At 38.7% G+C, this 19,357-nt stretch overlaps 1 protein-coding gene across 4 annotated transcripts in view; it reads right to left on the bottom strand.

Annotated features, from left to right (window-relative positions):
- The window catches only part of MYO1D (myosin ID), a 284,752-nt gene that overhangs the window by 98,429 nt on the left and 166,966 nt on the right, over positions 1-19,357 (bottom strand). For all 4 annotated transcript variants that reach the window (XM_016152543.2, XM_036223793.1, XM_016152542.2 and 1 more), the window contains exon 20: positions 18,401-18,514. In XM_016152543.2, the coding sequence (XP_016008029.2) occupies positions 18,401-18,514 (114 nt within the window). The remainder of the gene's footprint in view (positions 1-18,400; positions 18,515-19,357) is intronic.

The following is a 19,357-nucleotide window of genomic DNA, read 5'->3' on the forward strand; positions in this document are numbered from 1 at the left end:
ACTTAGATGATGAGATCCTGGACTTTAACCCTGAACTTGAAGGAATAAGGGGATAAGACTTTGGGGCAACTTGGGATGGGTAAGAGCGTTTTGAATGTCAGTGTAATATAAATAATTTTTGACCAAAGGGCAGACTGTGGAAGATTTAAAACACGTTCACAAATCCTTTGACACAGCTCCCATTGAGAGATGGAAGTGGGAAGGTCTATATGCCCTCTCCTTGAATTTGGGCTGACCGCAGACTTGCTAAAATGTAAGTCTAAAATGTAACGGACATGATGCTGCATGACTTCTGAGGTTAGGTATCAGGAGAGATGCAGCTACTACTGCCTGTTCCCTGGGAAACTCAAATGCAGAGCCCCACAGCACCTTGTGTGCAGTCTGACTGCCCTAAGGCAAATCATGTGGTGAGAAAGCCAAGCATCTCTGAAAGGCCTCTAAAGGATCTCCAGTCAGTCCCACAATTCAAGTCCTCCCAGCCCAGGTGTCAGTCTTCTGAGTGAATGAGCCTTCAAATGATTCCAGCATCCCCCGCCCCTTGAGTCACCCTCAGCCTTCTAGCCTTTCCAGCTGAGGCCTCAGATACTGTATAGAAGAGACAAGCCATCTGCTTTATCCTAATTCCTGACCTTAAGAACCTGTGATCATAATAAAGTGGTTGCGGTTGTAAGTTTGGGGTAGATTGATATGCAGCAATATTGACCAGAAAACAGAAATCTTAATTTTGTAAATGTATCATGGAAAGATATATTTTCCAGGGGTAAATTGGGTGAGACTTTATTCCAAAATTTGAAAAATTTTACCATGTTGGAAGAATGTTTTAGAAAACACTATACTTAGAAATGTTTTTCATTTTCATTAAAAATAAAATCATTCTTTTACTTTCCTAAGGATTTAGAGTTGTTATGGTGAACATTAATTTGTAAATGTTTAAAACAGATGCGTCTTCAGGGCACCTGGAGTACATATGACCGTACCCCTGGACCACATGCTTCCAAACCATACCGGCATCTGTAAACCACATGACATTCTAATAGTGAAACAAAACCTATTATACAAAGTATCAGCATTGGGCAGTCACAAAAGATTGACTTAAAGCGAGGATAATCAATTTTATACACAAGCACCTAGTTATGAGCCTAGTACTATTGATCAAGATTATTCAGGCCAATGAAAATAACTGTAATCAACTGACGAAAGGGCTAAGTTTATATCTTTGATCGACAAGGACTTTCAACTCTGGATTTTTAACAATTGATGAAAATAACGCAGTAAAACTCTTTAATAAGTTTCCAATACTAATTGGTTTAACTGCACTGAATAAATAACATCTCCATATTGAACTTCGTTTTCTTCCAAATATTCTATATCCTGATAGAGATTAAGGACACCGTCAAGAAGAAAATTTACAACCTAGAGGATGTTCTCATCACGAATAAACTTAGGACTTTACAAAACAGAGTACAAATGCATTTGGAGAGTGCCACACAGGAAGCTGGGCCTGCCCCAGCCTCCTGTATTAATTCAAATGTGTGATTATCATTTTTCCCTTTTGTTGCAAGTACCTGATAAATGGCACACCAATTTGGCTTTTTCATATTTAGATTAAGTTTGTCAAATTCCTTACTAGAAAAGTGGTTAGTATCATGGGTATCAACCTAAAAGCTGTTTTCTTTTTGCTAACAATTTTACGCCTATTGAAGGTCTCTCTCTTAGAACATCTGGCAGTTTGAGTTCCGGGGTTTGTTCTGCTACTTGGAATTCAGTAGTTTCATGAAAAGTTGAATTTTAAATCCAGGAAGACTGTTCTGAAGAAAGAGCTCAAGAAATCCGTTCGACAAGTTTTCAGCAAGCCACCTAGTGGAACTGAACTATATCTCCTGAGTCTTCCCGTACTTTTCATTTTGCAGCTATCAATATGACTGCTTGAAAGAGACTGACTTCCCTTTAATCATAGCTTCAGATTTATTATTGTGGGCTTGGGAAACAGATAATCAGATTCATTTCATGAAGCAAGACAAATGGCCCAAGAGGGCACCCCTTCAGAAAGAGCAGCAAAATTGAGTGCATATACTTCATTATGTCTATTTTGACTATTCAGAAGGTGTAAAAATCCTCCCACTTAACTTATATTCTGTTTTGTTTATTCTCTATGGTTTATTTAAACGAATGGCTATCAACCTGGCTGCATATCAGAATCACTGGAGATATTCTGATTTATTTGGTCTAGGATCGGGCTGGGCATCTATACTTTTCAGAAACTCCCCAAGTGATAGTAATCACACACGACCATTGATTCAGGTTTACAACTAATAAATAACTGGGTTCCTGGACAGTCAAATTATTTTACAAAGCTAATTGTTTTACTAATTGAATCAAGTTTTATATTACCCACTTTAAATTTATTTTCTCTCTCTCTTAAAATACCAACTTAATTAAGTTGCTTTCCTAATTGTTTTTTTAACTGAATTTTTTTTAACCATACAAATTAATGATCCTCTCAATGCAAAAAGATTATTCACTCAATTTTAGGTTTACTTTCTTTATTCGATGTTTGTCAATAAGTTGAACACGTATACACTATCACCTCTCTATTTTAGGGAAGAGTGGTTTTCGATCTTATCCTGATATTGTGTTATCAGACTCTGGATCTAATTTAAGACTTCAATTTTAGCACGCTTCTGCTACAAATGGACCAGTATTGGAAGTCTAGGCCCTACTTGGCCTCCTTGACACCACCAAGTGCATTAGGAGTATAAGAGGCATCTCAACTACCAGGAGGAGCTAGAAACCTAAGCTCCTCACTCGGCCTCCCCTGACACTGTGGAGCGAAGAAGGGGGCACCTCCTCTCCCCGGGGTGGGGTGGGAAGTGTCGGATCCCTTTTGGGCTTTTTGCACATCACCCTAACAGGGACAGGGAAGGGTGTCTGTTTACTGCCAGGCAAAGGTAGAGGTCTAGGCTTTCCACTAGGCCTTTGCTGATTAGAGTTGGGGTGGGGGCTGCAATTTTCCCCTCTGGTGTTTTCCTGGAGAAGAGTGTTTATTGTCAACAAGGTTTCTGTGTTTTGCTAGGCTGTCTATTTCCTGGTATTCTGGCAAGAGAGAGAAAGTTTTTTTTGTCTGTGCCCACTGGTGGTTCTGGGCAGGGGGCTTTCCAGTATGCAGTCCAGGAGATAAGGAAACAAAAAGAAAAACCAGGAGCTCACTGCCCTGTTGCTTGAGTCCTAAGGTCCCAGCTAGTCCACCTTATCTCAACCTGTCAGAGTTTTCTTATATGAGTTTGTTTTATAATTTAATGCCCCAGATTTTTAGCTGTATTGAGGCAGAGAGGTAGGGAGAAAGGCATCTATTCCATCTTGTCCAGAACTGGGAGTTCCCACTCTCTCTTCCAGATTGTGCACACAGTGGATTAGAAAATGCAGCTTCTCCTCAGGGCGTTTACAGTGCAGTTGAGGAGCCAGGGGCTGCAAGTTTCCCTCTCTAAAATGCTGACGCCTCTCAAATGTGAACGTTAAGCTGAGACCCTTCTCTGGAGCTCCGGATGAGTATTTCTGTCTGTCTGGCGAAAGCATAGATAGGGAGCCCCAGAGAGCCATGAGGACCACATATCTGACCTGACCAAAATGAAACTCATCACCTTGCCCTCAATGCTCTCCTTCTCAGGGCCCTACTTCAAGGAAGTGCCACCAGTCATGCCATGTCCCAAGCCCCAAAGGAGTCCTCCTCAATTCCTCCCATGCAATTGGAAGGCTGCACAGAACAGGAAGGGCACAGGCTCTGTGGCCAGACTGCCTGGACTCAAATCTGCCTCTTCATGTCTCGGGTAAGCCTTACCCATCAATGCTCCGTGCATGTTTCTTCTCTTTAATGGGGTTAATAATACTACCTCATTCATAGGAAAGATGAAAACATTATCTAAATTAACACAGGTAGAAAATTAAACTAGTGCTGGCACACAGAAAATATTTTTTTTTTAAAAAAAAGTTAACTTTAAGAATAATTCAGGATTTCCTGGTGAAGATGGTGGAGTAGATAAATACTGTGCTCACGTCCTCTCACAACCACATCAAAATTACAACTAAACCACAGAACAGCCATCACTGAGAATCACCTGAAGTCTAGCCGAACAGAAGTCCTACAAACAAGGAAAACAAAGAGAGTAAAATGTGTGGAAAAGATCAAAGGGTTCTCTTTGCTCAGGGAACTCTGATGGTTCCCATGTGCTCCTCTCTATGAAAGCCAAATCTTTCTTCATAGACTTAAAAATCCTATTCTTATTAGTCACCGTATGGGTAATTTCCCCTCTCTCTGCTCACCCTCTATAGAGGCACTCTTCCACTCTCACGGTTTCAGCACTACACAATAATGGCTTCCAAATCTATGTCTCCATTCTGGATTGTTCTCCAGATGGTCAACTGTCTATTGGGCCTCTCCATTTTTTTGTTCCTCAAACACCTCAAATGAAATGCATTTAAGAACAAACTTGTTTCCACACTCTCCTACCACATCCCTGCTTTCTTCCCCTGCCTTTCCCATCTTGGTAACTAGCACTGCCATCTACCCAGGCTGTTCAAGAAAGAAACCTCTGAGTCCAGACCCTTTTCTCTCCTCAGTCCCTGTGGCCTCTTGTTTCTACCGCTTACGTAGTGCTTGATCAGTCCCCGTGAACCTTCTCAACTGTCCTGACTTGACCTTAGGCCCTTGTGACTTCTTAATAAAATCAGAGCACAGCCTCTTACCTGCTTTCCTTGTCTCCAATCTTGACCCTTCCAACTCAGTCGTCAACACCCATTTATTAAATGCCTACTGTATGGTAGTGACAAGAGCCTATAACCCTTTACTCCCAGATTCTATGTTCTAATGCGATTTATGGCGGGGAGGGGTCCGAGTGGAAACAACTGTATAATGTGACAGTCGTGACATGGCCAATAAAGAAGAATAAAGTAGTAGGATAAAGGCACAGAGAGGGATAGAACGGATCATCCTAGACGACTCCTTTGAGGTTAGTTTGGGCAGAGACCGGGATGAAGTGAGGGAACCGCGCAGTCATCTGGGAGGAGAGCACTCCAGGCACAAGGAAAAGCAAGAGGAAAGAATAAACGGGGAGGATGCTGAGGGCCGACTTCATCCTGCTCCTCTGGTTTCCACAGGAACGGGACTGCCGGTTTGCACGGGGGTTAAGGGCAGTTTATAATTATTGAGCATTTTACTATGGGAGGAACTATGCTAAGGACTTTACATGCATTATTTCAGGCTTATTTATGTGTATCCATTTCAGGCTTCAATGCTCCACTGAGGGTGCTCTTGTTAAAACAGGGCATAAATTCAACCACCACCCGTACGCTTCCACATATCCTAACACCTGCATTTGCCAGACCACGCTGGGATGTAATTTCTTTATTGTCCTTTGCCATTTATAGTGGAATGGTCTTTAAATGCAATATGAGATAGTTTTACAACTCAATAAGCTGTGTGAGATGATAAGGGATAGAGGAGCAGGGGCGTAAGGGCAGACACTGGAGGTGGCGTCCTAAGGAGCAAAAATTCCATCCGCAGAAGCCAAAGAAATAATTAAGGAAAGTCAGGAGAGAGAATCCTGAACTTGTTGCCTTCACTTACCCCGCTAGATGTACTCTCACCCCTGGCACACTGTAAAGATGTCTTTATTTAGATATAATTTGAATAAAATAAAAACTTTTTCATGTCTGTAATATCAAAAACTCAGATTCCCCCCGTAGTGCACTGGAACTTCATCGTAAGAATTCGGTGTAAAGAAAGTTTGCTTTGGACCTCAACCAATGACAAACTCATTTGTTTAGGACCAGTGTAGGCCACCCCCTGGTCCCCCCACTGCCGTGATGCGGGGAGGGTCGAATGAGACAGTGTATGCAGATATCCATTATAAGGCAAAAGGTCATCAAATATAAGGTGATTTCATTATCTTATTACTCTTGTTTAAGGCAAATCTCCCAATAAGACAATCCTCAAACATGAAACCATAGTCAGTACTGGAAAGACAATTTCATTTTTGATACAGATCACAAGATCACGAAGCTTTCTAGAAAACACACACTCCCTCCCTCCCTCCCTCTCTGTTGTCACTCTTGCATGTACACATGCACACACACAGAGGTGAGAAAAAAAATCTAATGGCAGAATTAAACTTGGGGGAAAGTCCAACTTTCAACAAATGCTTTAAAGAAATAGCTAGAACAACAAGAGTGAATAAACTTGTGGAACAGAATAGTTAGATCACTGGTTTTTCTCCCTGGCTGAGGAGAACTAACCGGGGAGCCTTGAAACATGCTGACACTTAGGTCTACCTGCAGAAATTTGCTTTCACTGGTCTGGCAGGTGGCCTGGATAGCAGAATTTTAAAAAAATGCCCCAGGCTATTCCAATGTACAGTCAAGACTGAAAAACCCTGAGTTAGACGTGAACTAGTTAGAAACTAAATAAAATCAAATTCAAATCTCCAAAGAATCAGGTTAGCAATGAAAGCACCACACTTTTTTTTCTGGCCTGAGACTGTAGTGTCTTTTCTTACATATTTCTTCTTGGAAAGGACAGGGCTGCAATTAATAGCTGTGCAAATACAAGTACAACGTGGTAGCTCTCTTGAAGGGTACTGCTTTTTTCCCTTCCCTCCAACAGAAAGGAAGCAAAGGTTTTCTTTTTCTCCTTTGCACCCTAAGGTACCACACCTTGAGAGCCCTCGACATGCAGAACATGCCAGTGCAGATGCCCCAGTCTCGATTATGTAGTTTCCTGCAGGACCCCCAGGGCCTACAAGTCACTTACCCTCAAAAGGTTAAGATGAAATATTTTAGAAAGCAATCGTTATTGCGAGAAAGACTTATGTAAATAAACAAGGAGAAATGAGAGCAGAGAGAAAGCGCATCGTAGGCAACTAAGCCAGAAGATGCCTCGTCTTACAGGCTCCCTTGGGCTTCGCTGGTCAACTAACTTCCCTGAGAACCGGCTTCTTAGCTGACAAAATATCTAACTTCCCACACAGAGATCCATTAAGATGGAGATTCAGTATATTTAAATCACCGAATGCCTAGGGCTGGGCACACAACAAATGCTAGTTCTGTTACTTCTTTCCTCTCCTTAAAATAAGATTTTAGTTTTATGTGTTATTTGTCATAAAAGGGATTAAGTGGTAGGAGGTCACCATCAGGATTGATTCCAAGTGCTCCAGGATCAAACGGAAGCCCAGCTCCATTCCCTGTGTGTAAGCTTCGTGACCTTGGGAAGATTCCTTGACCTTTCTGAGCAACGGTTTCCTCTTGAGAGAAAGGTATAGAAATGTGACCTACACAGTCACCACAGGTCCATGCCGTGCCGTAAGACCTTGTGGGCCGAGACTGTGTGATGCACAATTCCAGTGGTTGTGCTGAGCAAATGAACAGCACATAGTAGTAGGTGCTTGAAAATGTTTACTGCATAAGAGAGAGCACTGATTAGACAGTTGTATAAAATGAAGCCTTTTATTGCCTTGGCTTAGTGACATCTATTTCTGCAGATGCAGAGATCTTTTTGTGTACGCACCTCCAGTTAGGGCTTTGTTTTAGAAGGATCTTGTTTCTAGCAATCTGACCTCTGGATAAATAAGGTGGTGGTGTACTAATTTTCGTATATTTTAGTTTTTAAAAGCCTTTGTGTTTGTTTAATGAAATAGCTTTTTAAAAGAGTCATACATTGGCTCTAATGATTGTTGCTTTCAGACACTGGTTCAGTATATCGTTTACATTTGTAATTGAATTTCCAAGTATAGTACTGATGAAAATGGATTCTACCTCCTGCTGGAAAGCACTGACTTTTGACATTATAAATTGGTTTGCTTGGTACTGTTTAACATAAACTGTGGTCTCTAACTGGTATGATACAAGGCATTTACCTCTAAATACATGTCAGGAAAACAATCAATAGAGTAGCTTTGAAATTCTGACTTGTTTTTCTTTTATTGAAAAAGAAATGAGAGAACATGGCTAGATGTCACATTTCTTAGAAGTATTTTAAAATCATGGGGCTCACTTAAATCCAATAATAAAATCAGTGAGTGCTAAAAAAATTTATAAGGAGAGTGAAAAGACTGTTTCATTGCCCAAACCATCAGAACAAGAAGAAATTCTTGAAAACTTAAACGGAAACCTTAACATCTGAATCTTTAAAAATTCTTCTTTATAGACATATCGGGGGCTTCTAAATATCTAACATTGCTAAGCAACTCTCTTTGTTATAACAAACAAAAATATAAGTGTTTGCGCAAGATGTTCAAAATAATACAGTTTCTGGGACTCAATGAGAATTAATTAGGAAGGTAAATTTATTACCTAAATAAATAAACCTGAGTGCCACTCAGTGTCTGACATTAAAGGGTTATATACTTTCCATTAAAGAGGACTAATAAATATAGTGTAAAGGCTGGAGGGAAGAGAGAGAGGAGAGAAGGCTGGCACATGCCAGATCAGGCGGTGCCAGACATCAGCTGACTGCCTCCATTGAGATTACCATGGAAACACCTCTCCTGGGACAGTGCCATGAGGGTAGAGTGCTTTAGAAATGGTGGTGGGGAGCAGAGCTGCCGGCCAATGGATTTCAGTAGGGTTCATCCCTGTACACATTATGAGGACAATCTCTCTTCTGAATGAAACAGTATCTTTCCAGCGAGTCACATCAAATAGAGTAATAAAGCGTGAAGCCTGGCATAATTACGATCCATTTACCTGTACAAAACAGTCACATCAGTTCAGATAATTGTCTCTTTTTTTCTCCCCTGCTTGCTTCGTATTCTCCATAGAACTAAAGGAGGTATTTGTGTAATTAATTAATTGGCTGCTTCCTTAGCCACCAAGCCCATACTGATAAAAAGGGACTATATCAAACAACACTAATGGGCAGATTCAAACATACTCCAAACCAACCCATTGGGTACAGCTCACCAACAACAGGGCAAGAAGATTTATAGCTGAGGTCAGGTTAAATGTTTCCATTTATACAGTCTCACTTGAAGCCAGTGAACAGATTTTATGTTTACGCAAATTAAACTCAATCTTGGCAACCAGCTCCCCAGGCACCGGCTGTGGGGAGCCAGTGTCCACAGGAACTTGAATGGCAGAAGTGCACTGATTTAAGCAAGGTGTGTCCGCCACAGGGTGCAACCTTTTCTGCCAATTTATAGTGATCTCTAGGATGATGTGTAGAGTCAAAGAGGTTGTGATGGACGTTTTGGATACAACATTACTAATTATGTGGATTACTTCTTGCCTTTGTTCTCCATATCAAGCCAGAACGACCACGAGTCTTCCAGTTTTGCAAAACACTCAAATTCTGACCCCATGACCCCCTGTAAAAATTTTAACCTTTCTCGACAATTGGATTGAAATGAATGCTTTAATTTGATATTACAACTTACAAATATAGTGTAGAACGTGACTCAAGGGGGACAATACTAATTTGACAATAACACAGATTCCAGCTAGCAGAAACCTGACCCTAACTATGTAGTATTTGTACATAGAAAGTCACTGTGTGGCTAGCGAAGGGGTCACCTGTAACTTGAACGTTTCATTCTTCAATTGCTGTTGACAATTATTTCACCATGCCATTTGCGTGAACAATGTTTACTGAAAACTGTCTAAAAACCTGCTTTAACTTCATAGTTTTATCTTTCCCATGAAGAGTGACTGGAATCATTGTTAAATGATAAATTGAATGAATATTTCTGCTAATGGGAGGGAAGAAGGGTACCAAGTTTATATTTTAATTATAGTTTGCTTAGGCTTATATAACGATCAGTCTTTTATCTCTTGAGCACAAACCAATTACTGACAGAAAGTGGGGAGATGATACCTGTAGTTAAATATCAATTGAGACCCCAGTGTGTGCTGAGTTTATACAGTTTAGGTGATAGAAAAATAATGATACCACTACATTATCTGTTAGAATGACTAAAATTTTAAAAAACTGAATACCAAATACTGGTGAGGATGTGGAGCAAAAGGAACTCTTATTGGTTGCTGGTAGAAATGCAAAACAGTACAGCCACTTTGGAAGGCAATTTGGCAGTTCTCACAAAGCTAAGCTTAATCTTATCACATGATCTAGCAATTTTGTTCATAGGTATTTACCTAAATGATTTGTAAACTGTATCCATACAAAAACCTGCATGTGAATATTTATAACTGCTTTATGCATAATTGCCAGAAACTGGAAGCAACCAAAATGTCCTCCAATAGGCAATGGATAAGTAATGGATAAGCAATGGATAAGCAAACTATGGTATTTGCACACAGTGGAATACTATTCAGTGGTTAAAAAGAAATGAGCTATCAAGTCATGGAAAGACATGGAAGAACCTCAAATACCTATTGCTAATTGAAAGAAACCAGTCTGAATAGGCTACATACCATCCATATCACATTCTAGAAAAGGCACAGCTCTAAAGAGAGTCAAATGATCAGTGGTTGCCAGTAGTTTGGGGAGAGAGATAATAGTTGTAAAAATACATAAGAAATATCAGGCAGCTCTTCCTGCTTGGCTGGCTGAGATCGACTGCCATTATGAATAACGCACTAACTAGTTCATGATCAACCAACTACTTCAGCAGAAACAAATGATCATTGATGTCCTTCTCCCTGAAAGGCAATAGCACTGAAGACAGAAATTTGGGGAAAACTAGCCAAAATGTACAAGACCACACGCAGATGTCATCTTTGTATCCAGATTCAGAATCCATTTTGGCGGTGGCAAGACAAAAGGCTTCAGCACGACTTACAGTTCTTTGGATTACATGAAGGAATACGAACCCAAACATAGACTTGCAAGACATAGCCGGGATAAGGAGAAAAAGGCCTCGAGAAAACAGTGAAAGGAACACAGGAAGAGCATGGAAAAAGTCAGAGGCACTGCAAAGGCCAGTGTTGGTGCTGGCAAAAAGGAGGAGTGAAAATTGCGCAGTGACATTATCTGTGGCGAATGTGCAGATTTTTCATGAGAGGAGAAATAAACTATAAATAAAGCTTAAAAAAACACATCGAGAGCAAAGTACTAGAAGAATTTCGTTATGAAAAGACTGGAAAAAGAAACTAAAATTAACAGGCATTGTTAGTAATGGGTAACTTATTAATAGGTAAATATTTGATGGTGGCATTTATCTTAATTTTTATGCCAAATTGCGGTTGTTCACAGGAAAACACAGAGGGTCTATTCTATAAGCAGTTGGAAATTTAGGCAACAGTAGGGGCAACATAATAATAGCCTAGTTACAGTGAGATGTTTTCCAAAGATGATCCACAAGGCAGACTTAGCCACATGTATGCCATTTTTGTTGAGATGCAAGATAGAATGTTAAGTATGTGGAATCGTACTATTCAAATAAAGTTAATATCTCCTGATTTAACTTCTGGTTTATAGGAAGTTAAATGAACCAAGAGGAAACGCTCAGACAGATCCAGACAAGCCCAGGTCCTGGATTCTTTAAAAAAGTCAAAGCCGTGCACACCAAGTGTTGGCAAGGGCTTGGAGAGGACTCCTACACACCAGAGCAAATGTAAATGGAGCAGCCACGTCAGAAAAGTTTGGATATTATTTTAAATAGGCATAAAAGACATTCTTTGAACACTTGAGGAAATTTGAATATGTGCTGAATATTTAATGATATGGAAATATTAACTTTCTTTGATGTAAAAAAGGATTGCAGTTATGAAGGAGAATGTCCTTACTCTTAGGAGGATGAACACAGGAGCATTTTAATGGTGAAGTTTCATGAGCGAGAGATAAAACAAATATGGCAAAAAATAAACACTTAATGGATGTAGGTAGAGGACATATGGGTGTTCTCTGTACTTTTCTTTCAACTTTTCTGAACATTTGAAAATTTTATAATAAAAAGTCAGAGGGATAGAAGCAGCAGTGAACTCTGGAGGGAGTAGGAAGTTCTCAAGGCAGGAAAGACACCTATATCCAAGACTGCCTTTATTCTGTTCCCTCCTTGCTAATTGAAGTAGAAAATATATTCTTCTAAAGTTCCCGCCCAGTTACAGTTTTATAGAAGTTAGAAATGGTTAGTGTCTGTTTCTACTATATAGTATTTAGAATAAAACATATCACAGATTGTAGAAGTTTTAGAGTTTGGCATGGGGGAAGGCCAAAGAGTATGACTTGTAGATTGCTTAGAATAACAAATGACAAATACAGACCTTTTTAAATAGGAGCAGCAAACTGGTGGCCTGTGGGATGAATACGGCCTACAGGCAAGTTTTGTTTGGCTTATGCAGCATTTAACAATCAGATTTTACATAAAATGCAGACTTCAGCTTTTTCTAGGTGAATCTAAAGATTTTGCAGACTGGGCTCAGGAATGGTGACAACTGATAAGAGTGGAGTGGTGGCTGCCCCATGATGGGGTATATGCTTCATTCATTTCTGAACCTGATTCCTAAAGGAATTTGACTTTTTGACAAAGAAAATGGATAAACAGTATGTCGTCCCTTCCGATAAGATTTGCTTACCAAAATCCTCACCTCTCTTTCCCTTCATATTCATGTTGCTAATGAGAACATTACGTTGGGAGGAGGTGAAATTGAAAGGAGGAAATCTGACAAGTTATTAATTTTAGAGTTCATAAAATCTTAATCCAACAGTAATTAAAACAGTAATTGGCACAAGGATAGCAAATAGACCAATAAAGTAGAGAAACTGGAAAGAGACATGTGGACATACTTATTTTTGACAAATGTAGCTCTGAAGTGCAATGGGGGAAAGATGGTCTTATCAATAAATGGTGCTAGGCCGATTTTTTTACCATATGGGGGAAAAAATGAACCCTGGGCTGTAGCCTCACATATACACAAAAATCAATTCTAGGTGGATTATAGATGTCAATGTGAAAGGGAAAGCAGTAAAGCTGACAGAAGAATATAACAGAAGGGAATATCTTCATGACTTTAGGATAAGGAATAATGTATTAAACAAACATAAAAAGGCATCAATCCTAAAGAAAAAAACTGGTAAGCAGAACTACGGTAACATAAAAATTTTTGTTCAAAGACACCATTAAAAGGCTGAAAAGGCAAGTCATAGTCAGAGAAAATATTCATAACACATGTTACTGCCACTGAGCACACATGGAGAATACAAAAAGAACTCCTAGAAATTAGTTATAAAGGACAACCCAGTAGGAAAATGGGCAAGAGACATTAACAGGTACTTCACAAAAAGGTGTCCAAGTGACCAATGAACACACGAAACGGTGCTTAACGTTATTAGCAATAAGGGAAATGCAAGTGGAAACCACAATGCATACCTGTCAACAGATGAATGGATAAAGATATGGTGTACACAGTGGATTACTCAGCTATGAGAAAAAAAGGAAATCCTGCCATTTTCAACAACCTGGATGGACCCTCAAGGCATATCCATTATATGCTGAAACTAAAAAAGTCAAACTCAGAAACAGAGCAGAGTGGTGGGCCCCAGAGTCTGGGAAAAGGAGGCAATGGGGAGATCCTGGTCAAAGGGTACAAACTTATAGTTATAAGATCCATTGTACAGTATGGTGATTACTGGTAATAATATGATATTATATACCCGAAAGTTGCTAAGTTAGTATATTGTAAATGTTCTCACCACAAGAAAAGAAATGGTAATTATGTGATGTGATGGAGGTGTTAGGTAATAATTTTGCAATATATAAGTGTACCAGATCAACATGTTATACATCTTAAACAATGTTATGTGTCAATTATATGTCAATAAAACTGGGAAAAAAACTTATAATGTGTAACTACTACATACCTTTCAGAATAGCTAAAATTTAAATAGCTGGAACTTTCATATATTGTTTTGTGGGCGTAAAGCAGTAAACTACCTCAGAAAACTGAAATTATCTACTAAAGTTCAACAGCAGTTTTACTCCTGGGTATGCATACAAATGTATGCATATGAACACCAAAAAACATGCACAAGGATGACAAAAAAATCTCTAATTTCTAATGTCCATCAACATATGAATAAACATATGAGTAAATAAATTGTGGTATATTTTCAGAAAGCAATACTACACAGCAATGAAAATGAGCAAACCAGAGTTATATGAAATAACATGGATCAATCTCAAGAATATAATGTTGAAAAAAACAAAAAAGGAACACGTTGTATTTGACTTCATTCATATTAAGTTAAAAATACTCAAGATTATGCCTCTGAAAATGAGAAGAGATAGTGATGGGGAGGAAACACAAGAGGGCTTCTGGGAACCCTATTAATGTTCTATATCTTGACTTTGGTGATGGTTACACAAGGGAATTCACTTTGTGATAATTCGTCAAGCCATACTCTTAATGTTTGCGCACTTTTCTGTATGTAAGTCCTATGTCAATAAAACAGATAAAATATTTGCCCAGACGTGAACTGGTGGTCGGGGTATGTGCCACATGTCAATAAAATATTCCAAAGGTCTGCCAACCCAATGATCTCAGTTTTACTTAAATTGTCCCAAACCTCATAAAAGAGTCTGAAAATCACTATTCCAATGGGATACTGTCACTAAAAAATAATTACAACAGCGAAGATATATTAAGTTCTAGTTCAGACACTCTTGTCCAAAGAGAAATAGAACTTGGACTATTTTGTTTATTGACAGGAGGTACTAATTATATTGCTGTGACCTATTTTATGGCGAGAGTGGGTAATGGGGCAATGGCAGAGAAGAGAAAGGAGATTTTTTAAGTCGTAAACTAAACGGTTAACTTAGAGTTTTTCCTTCTTTTTTACTTTTCTTTTTCTTTAGGTTTCGTTCTTAATTCTGTAATGTGTTTTGCTTTTAAGAGAAACTGGCCAGAACAAAACAACAGGTAATAAATAATCTGATGAATTCTTATATTTAAAAAATAATTTAAGGATAATGGCAGTGCAGTAGAATGCTGAGAGTAGGAATAACAGCTTTGTGTAGCATTATATAAATTAAAAAATACATATGAAACAAAGATTGTCTCACAAGCAATAAATGTACTTAAAAGTTTATGGACTTCCCCCTGTACAGAACACACTCACATACACACGCATGCACGCAGGTACCATAAATTACTATACATACGGCACAATTTAAGTCCCGTTCAATAAAGGCTGGGATTCTGGCCATTGAAGTGGGGGTAGGTGGAAGAGTCCAAGGACCCAAGAATGCCTTTGAACCTGGCCTATTTGAAAGACGTCTCTCTCTCACTAGGAAGACCTAATGACCCACCCCAGTATCAGCACGATTTGTGACCAGGGATCAAATGTGACTTGGACCTAAGGACAATTATAAAAAATTATAGAGGGAAGAGCTCAATTACATCAAAAATGAATTGTAAAAGTTATCCATGTTATATGAGGAAAAGTAAGAAAAGACCATGCACAGATTTGCAGGTGCTTGACAAGGAAATAAAATACCAATTTGGATTGCGCAGCATTTGTTGCTATGGTGAGGCCTCACCTGAGACACTGTGTTCAATATGTTACTGCAGGAGGAAACTCTAATGGTTTGTTGGGTTGGCCGATACAGCCCTGAGCCTAGTGCGGGCCAAGAAAAGTGACTGACAGTAAGAAGACACACAAAGAGAAGTAGAGACTGAGAGAATGGCAGAAACTTAGACTATCTAAGCACTCATGGTGCTGGGGGCTACAATGTAACATGGTCCCTTGCAGCTGCCTCAAAACCTGAATTGTGTCCTGGGTTTCCATGAGACTCCTCTCCCTTACCACCACATGTCTCCTTATTATAAACAAAGCAAAACATTACTTAAGATGATATGTGGTCACGATCTGTTTCTTGGAGCCAATGCAGAAGGAAAAGTGAAAAGTAGAGAAGAACGAGAGGAGAAATTGTGAGACATTTAGCTATATGTTTTTATCGATTACTCTTATTTCTGAAAACTTTCCAATTTGATTCTGAAACACGGTGTTCACATAGTTTTTTCCTTTCCTAGAATAATTCATAACCTGATGGAACTGAAGGGAAATTAGAGCTCACTTAGCACATTAAGAGAGAGATGAGAAAATGGAGGACCATGACGAGAAGAGATTTCCTTTTTATTCCATTTCCCTCAGTGATTCTCTTTTTCCTACCATTTAATGGATGTTTTTGAATAATCTGCCTCTTTCTCCCTCTAGACTCATAATTCTAGCCTCCAATTATACACAGATCTGCTCTTAAATTTTTATCATCTAAGTGCTGAATTCTCCCCTCAGCCCCCATAACATTAGACTTCCAATTATCTAAGGAATGCATAAGTCTCACCAGTACCTGAAACTCAGCAAGGGTTAAATGGGTATCATTCTCCTTATCCCCTTCCAGCTTCTCCGTCACTATTATTAGTATTATCATTTTTAAAGGTTCCTTGTCTTAAATTTTGTTTTTAATTTTAAGATATTTCAGTCATACGAAAAATGTAAAGAATAAAATAACAAATACTCAAGTCTCTATTATTCAGACTTAATATTTTACAATATTTGCTTTAAAACATTTTTATGGATACAGTTGGAAGTCCCCTATCCCATTCAACTTGCTCCCTCCCAAGAGGCAGCCACTCCTTCAAAGTCAGTTCTTCCCAGAAGCACACCCTTCGACAAAGGCTGGTGAACACACAAAATTGATTTGGGATGTGCAGGGACACTGGCAAGGGAGTGGGGAGGTGGTTGGGGGAAGGGGAGGCAGCCAGTACGACCCATTATTAAGCCAGCTATGGCGGTGGGCAACTGCAGCTTACTCCTGCAGGGAAGCTCTAGGAAATAGTATAACACACACCTCCGAATTATCTTGGCCAATGAGTGATGGGGTTGGAGTATTTCTCCCCATACCCACTTCCGGCCCTTTGTGTGTGAGGGCAAAGTGAGTTGGTTCTGGCAGCCTGAGCTCAGCCTTTTGACAAAGATGCTGGCTGTTGGAAGTAGGTTGGTGTGCACGAAAATAAGGGGACGCAAGGGGATGAGGACAGAGAGTACTGACAGCATCTGTGACAGTGTTTACCGTCCTACTGACGTTGCTTTACCTTTATTACAACTGTTAAACACTGTTAACTTTTATGATATTATATTACTAATAACATTACTAATATTGATGATGTGATGAAGGGGAACAGTGAATATAAATATACACCAGTCAACATAAAAAAGGAAGGTGGTTTGGGAAAATAACTTCAGTTCAAAGAGTTAAAGTTTAACTGTTTGTTGAATTTATATCCTGCGCCCGATTGATCTCACATTAACAGAAAGTAAGGAAAAGAAATAAAATGCATACTACAATTTATTTTTGTTTAGTTTCACATTTCATTAGACTTTGACAAAATTTGAGTTTTTCCATTATCTTCCTCCACCTCCTACTTTAAGATTGCAACGATATCAGTCTTAAACTATGATTGGTAGATGAGATTATAAGTCTTTGCTAAGAAGACTATATACAGTCTTGGTGGAGGGGGGAGTTCATAATGGAGACAATATAATCACGGCAAAATAAGCCTGTAGTGATGTTCTAAATCATTTAGCAAAGCCAGGGATAGTTTGCCTTCTTTGTAACTTACAACCAACAGGATTCTTGATTTAACAAAATAAAATTACAAAACAATGTTTCCTATTTCCTTTTGCAGAGACTGAAAGGATTTAAAATAATCTTTAATAATCCTCATATATTCCATTATTGGACAAACACAGACCTTCCTCTTTAAGAACTAGTAGACAGAGAAAAATCACCTTACACATGAAATGATCCAGTAGTTCAATGGGATCTTTCTGAAGAATTAGAACAAGTAGTAACTTGTAAAAGACTCCATGAAGCATGAAAATTTTTTTTTAAAAATCTCATATTGAGATTCAAGGAGACACTATCCAAATGTCTTATTTCAAATAAGGAATGATTACGGAATTTGAAGCCCCCATGGAGACAGTAAACAACTGAGTAGGTTTATATCAGAGGTCAAGTATATTGGTGAAAGAACTTCTGGAAACAGCATCAATTTCACATTTGAAAGAGTGATAATGTTTTCATAAAGTCATTCTCTACTGTTTTCCTACCTGATTCCATTTCCATATACAAACAAGCTTTATGAAAATAAATAAGCAAATATATTATGTGTCACAACAGTTAAGCAGTAAGTAGGATTAGAAATAGAGAAAGATCACATAGAATGCAGAGTCCTTACCCTTAAAAAAAAATGTCTTTGTTAATCTATTGGAAGCTTTGGATCCTCCTTACAGAAAATTGTACATTTGTATAAAACATGAAATTGGCATACATTTCAGGAATTCATGGGCTTCCTAAGGATCTAAAGGTTCTAATGATCAGACTATCAGACCACGAGTGGTCCATGAACACCAGGTTAATAATCCTTTATTCAGAGAGAAGCAGAAAATACTTACGTTGTATAGAGGAATAGTCTTCATCACCTTGTACTGCTTAGTGGGATCCATTTTATACAGGTGACGATCAGTGACAAAAATTGCTCGGTCTTCCACCTTACTAAACCGATTGACCTGTAACAAAACAAATCAAGAAGTCGTATCATCTCGTGAAGACTGAAATCAAATCATCTGCCAGGAAAACACCTAGGGGGGCAGGGGTAGCTGGTTGTCAGGATGCATTCTTTAATAGGTGTGTATCATACATGGCCACTCTACCGGATGCAATAGAGATCTAAAAGGTGCAGCAGTTTCCAGATTTGTGGAATTTTACAATTTAATGGGGAAAATAAGAAAAATACAAAAGAATTGAAGGAATAAAACATGTAACTCAGACACTATAAAGAATGAAAAGATTACCCACTGAGTAACAGAAAATTTTTGCAAATCATATATCTAATAGGCTTGTATCTAGAATATATAAAGAATAGAATATATTTTATCTAGAATATACAACTTAATAATATGAATAGACATTTCTCCAAAGGAGATATTCAAATAGCCAACAACCACATGAAAGTATGCTCAACACTATTAGCTACCAGGGAAATGTAAATAAGAACCACAATGAGATACCACTTCATATCCACTAGAATGACAATAATAAAAAAGACAGATAATAACAAATTCTGGCCAAGACGTGGAGAAATTGGAGCCCTCATCACTACTGGTGGGAATATAAAATGATACAGTCACTTTGGAAACCAGTCTGGCAGTTCCTCAACCAGGTAAACACAGAATTACCATATAACCCAGAAATTTCATTCCTAGGTATATATACCTATGGGAATTAAAAACGTAATCGCACAAAAACTTGTGTTTGAATGTTCACAGCTGCATTAATCATAATAGACAAAAAGTAGAAAAAACTCATAAGTCCATCAACATGAATGGATAAGTAAAACGTAATATATCCAC

Source organism: Rousettus aegyptiacus, unplaced genomic scaffold (genome assembly GCF_014176215.1).
Source record: "Rousettus aegyptiacus isolate mRouAeg1 unplaced genomic scaffold, mRouAeg1.p scaffold_m13_p_6, whole genome shotgun sequence".
NCBI classification, from domain to species: domain Eukaryota; kingdom Metazoa; phylum Chordata; class Mammalia; order Chiroptera; family Pteropodidae; genus Rousettus; species Rousettus aegyptiacus.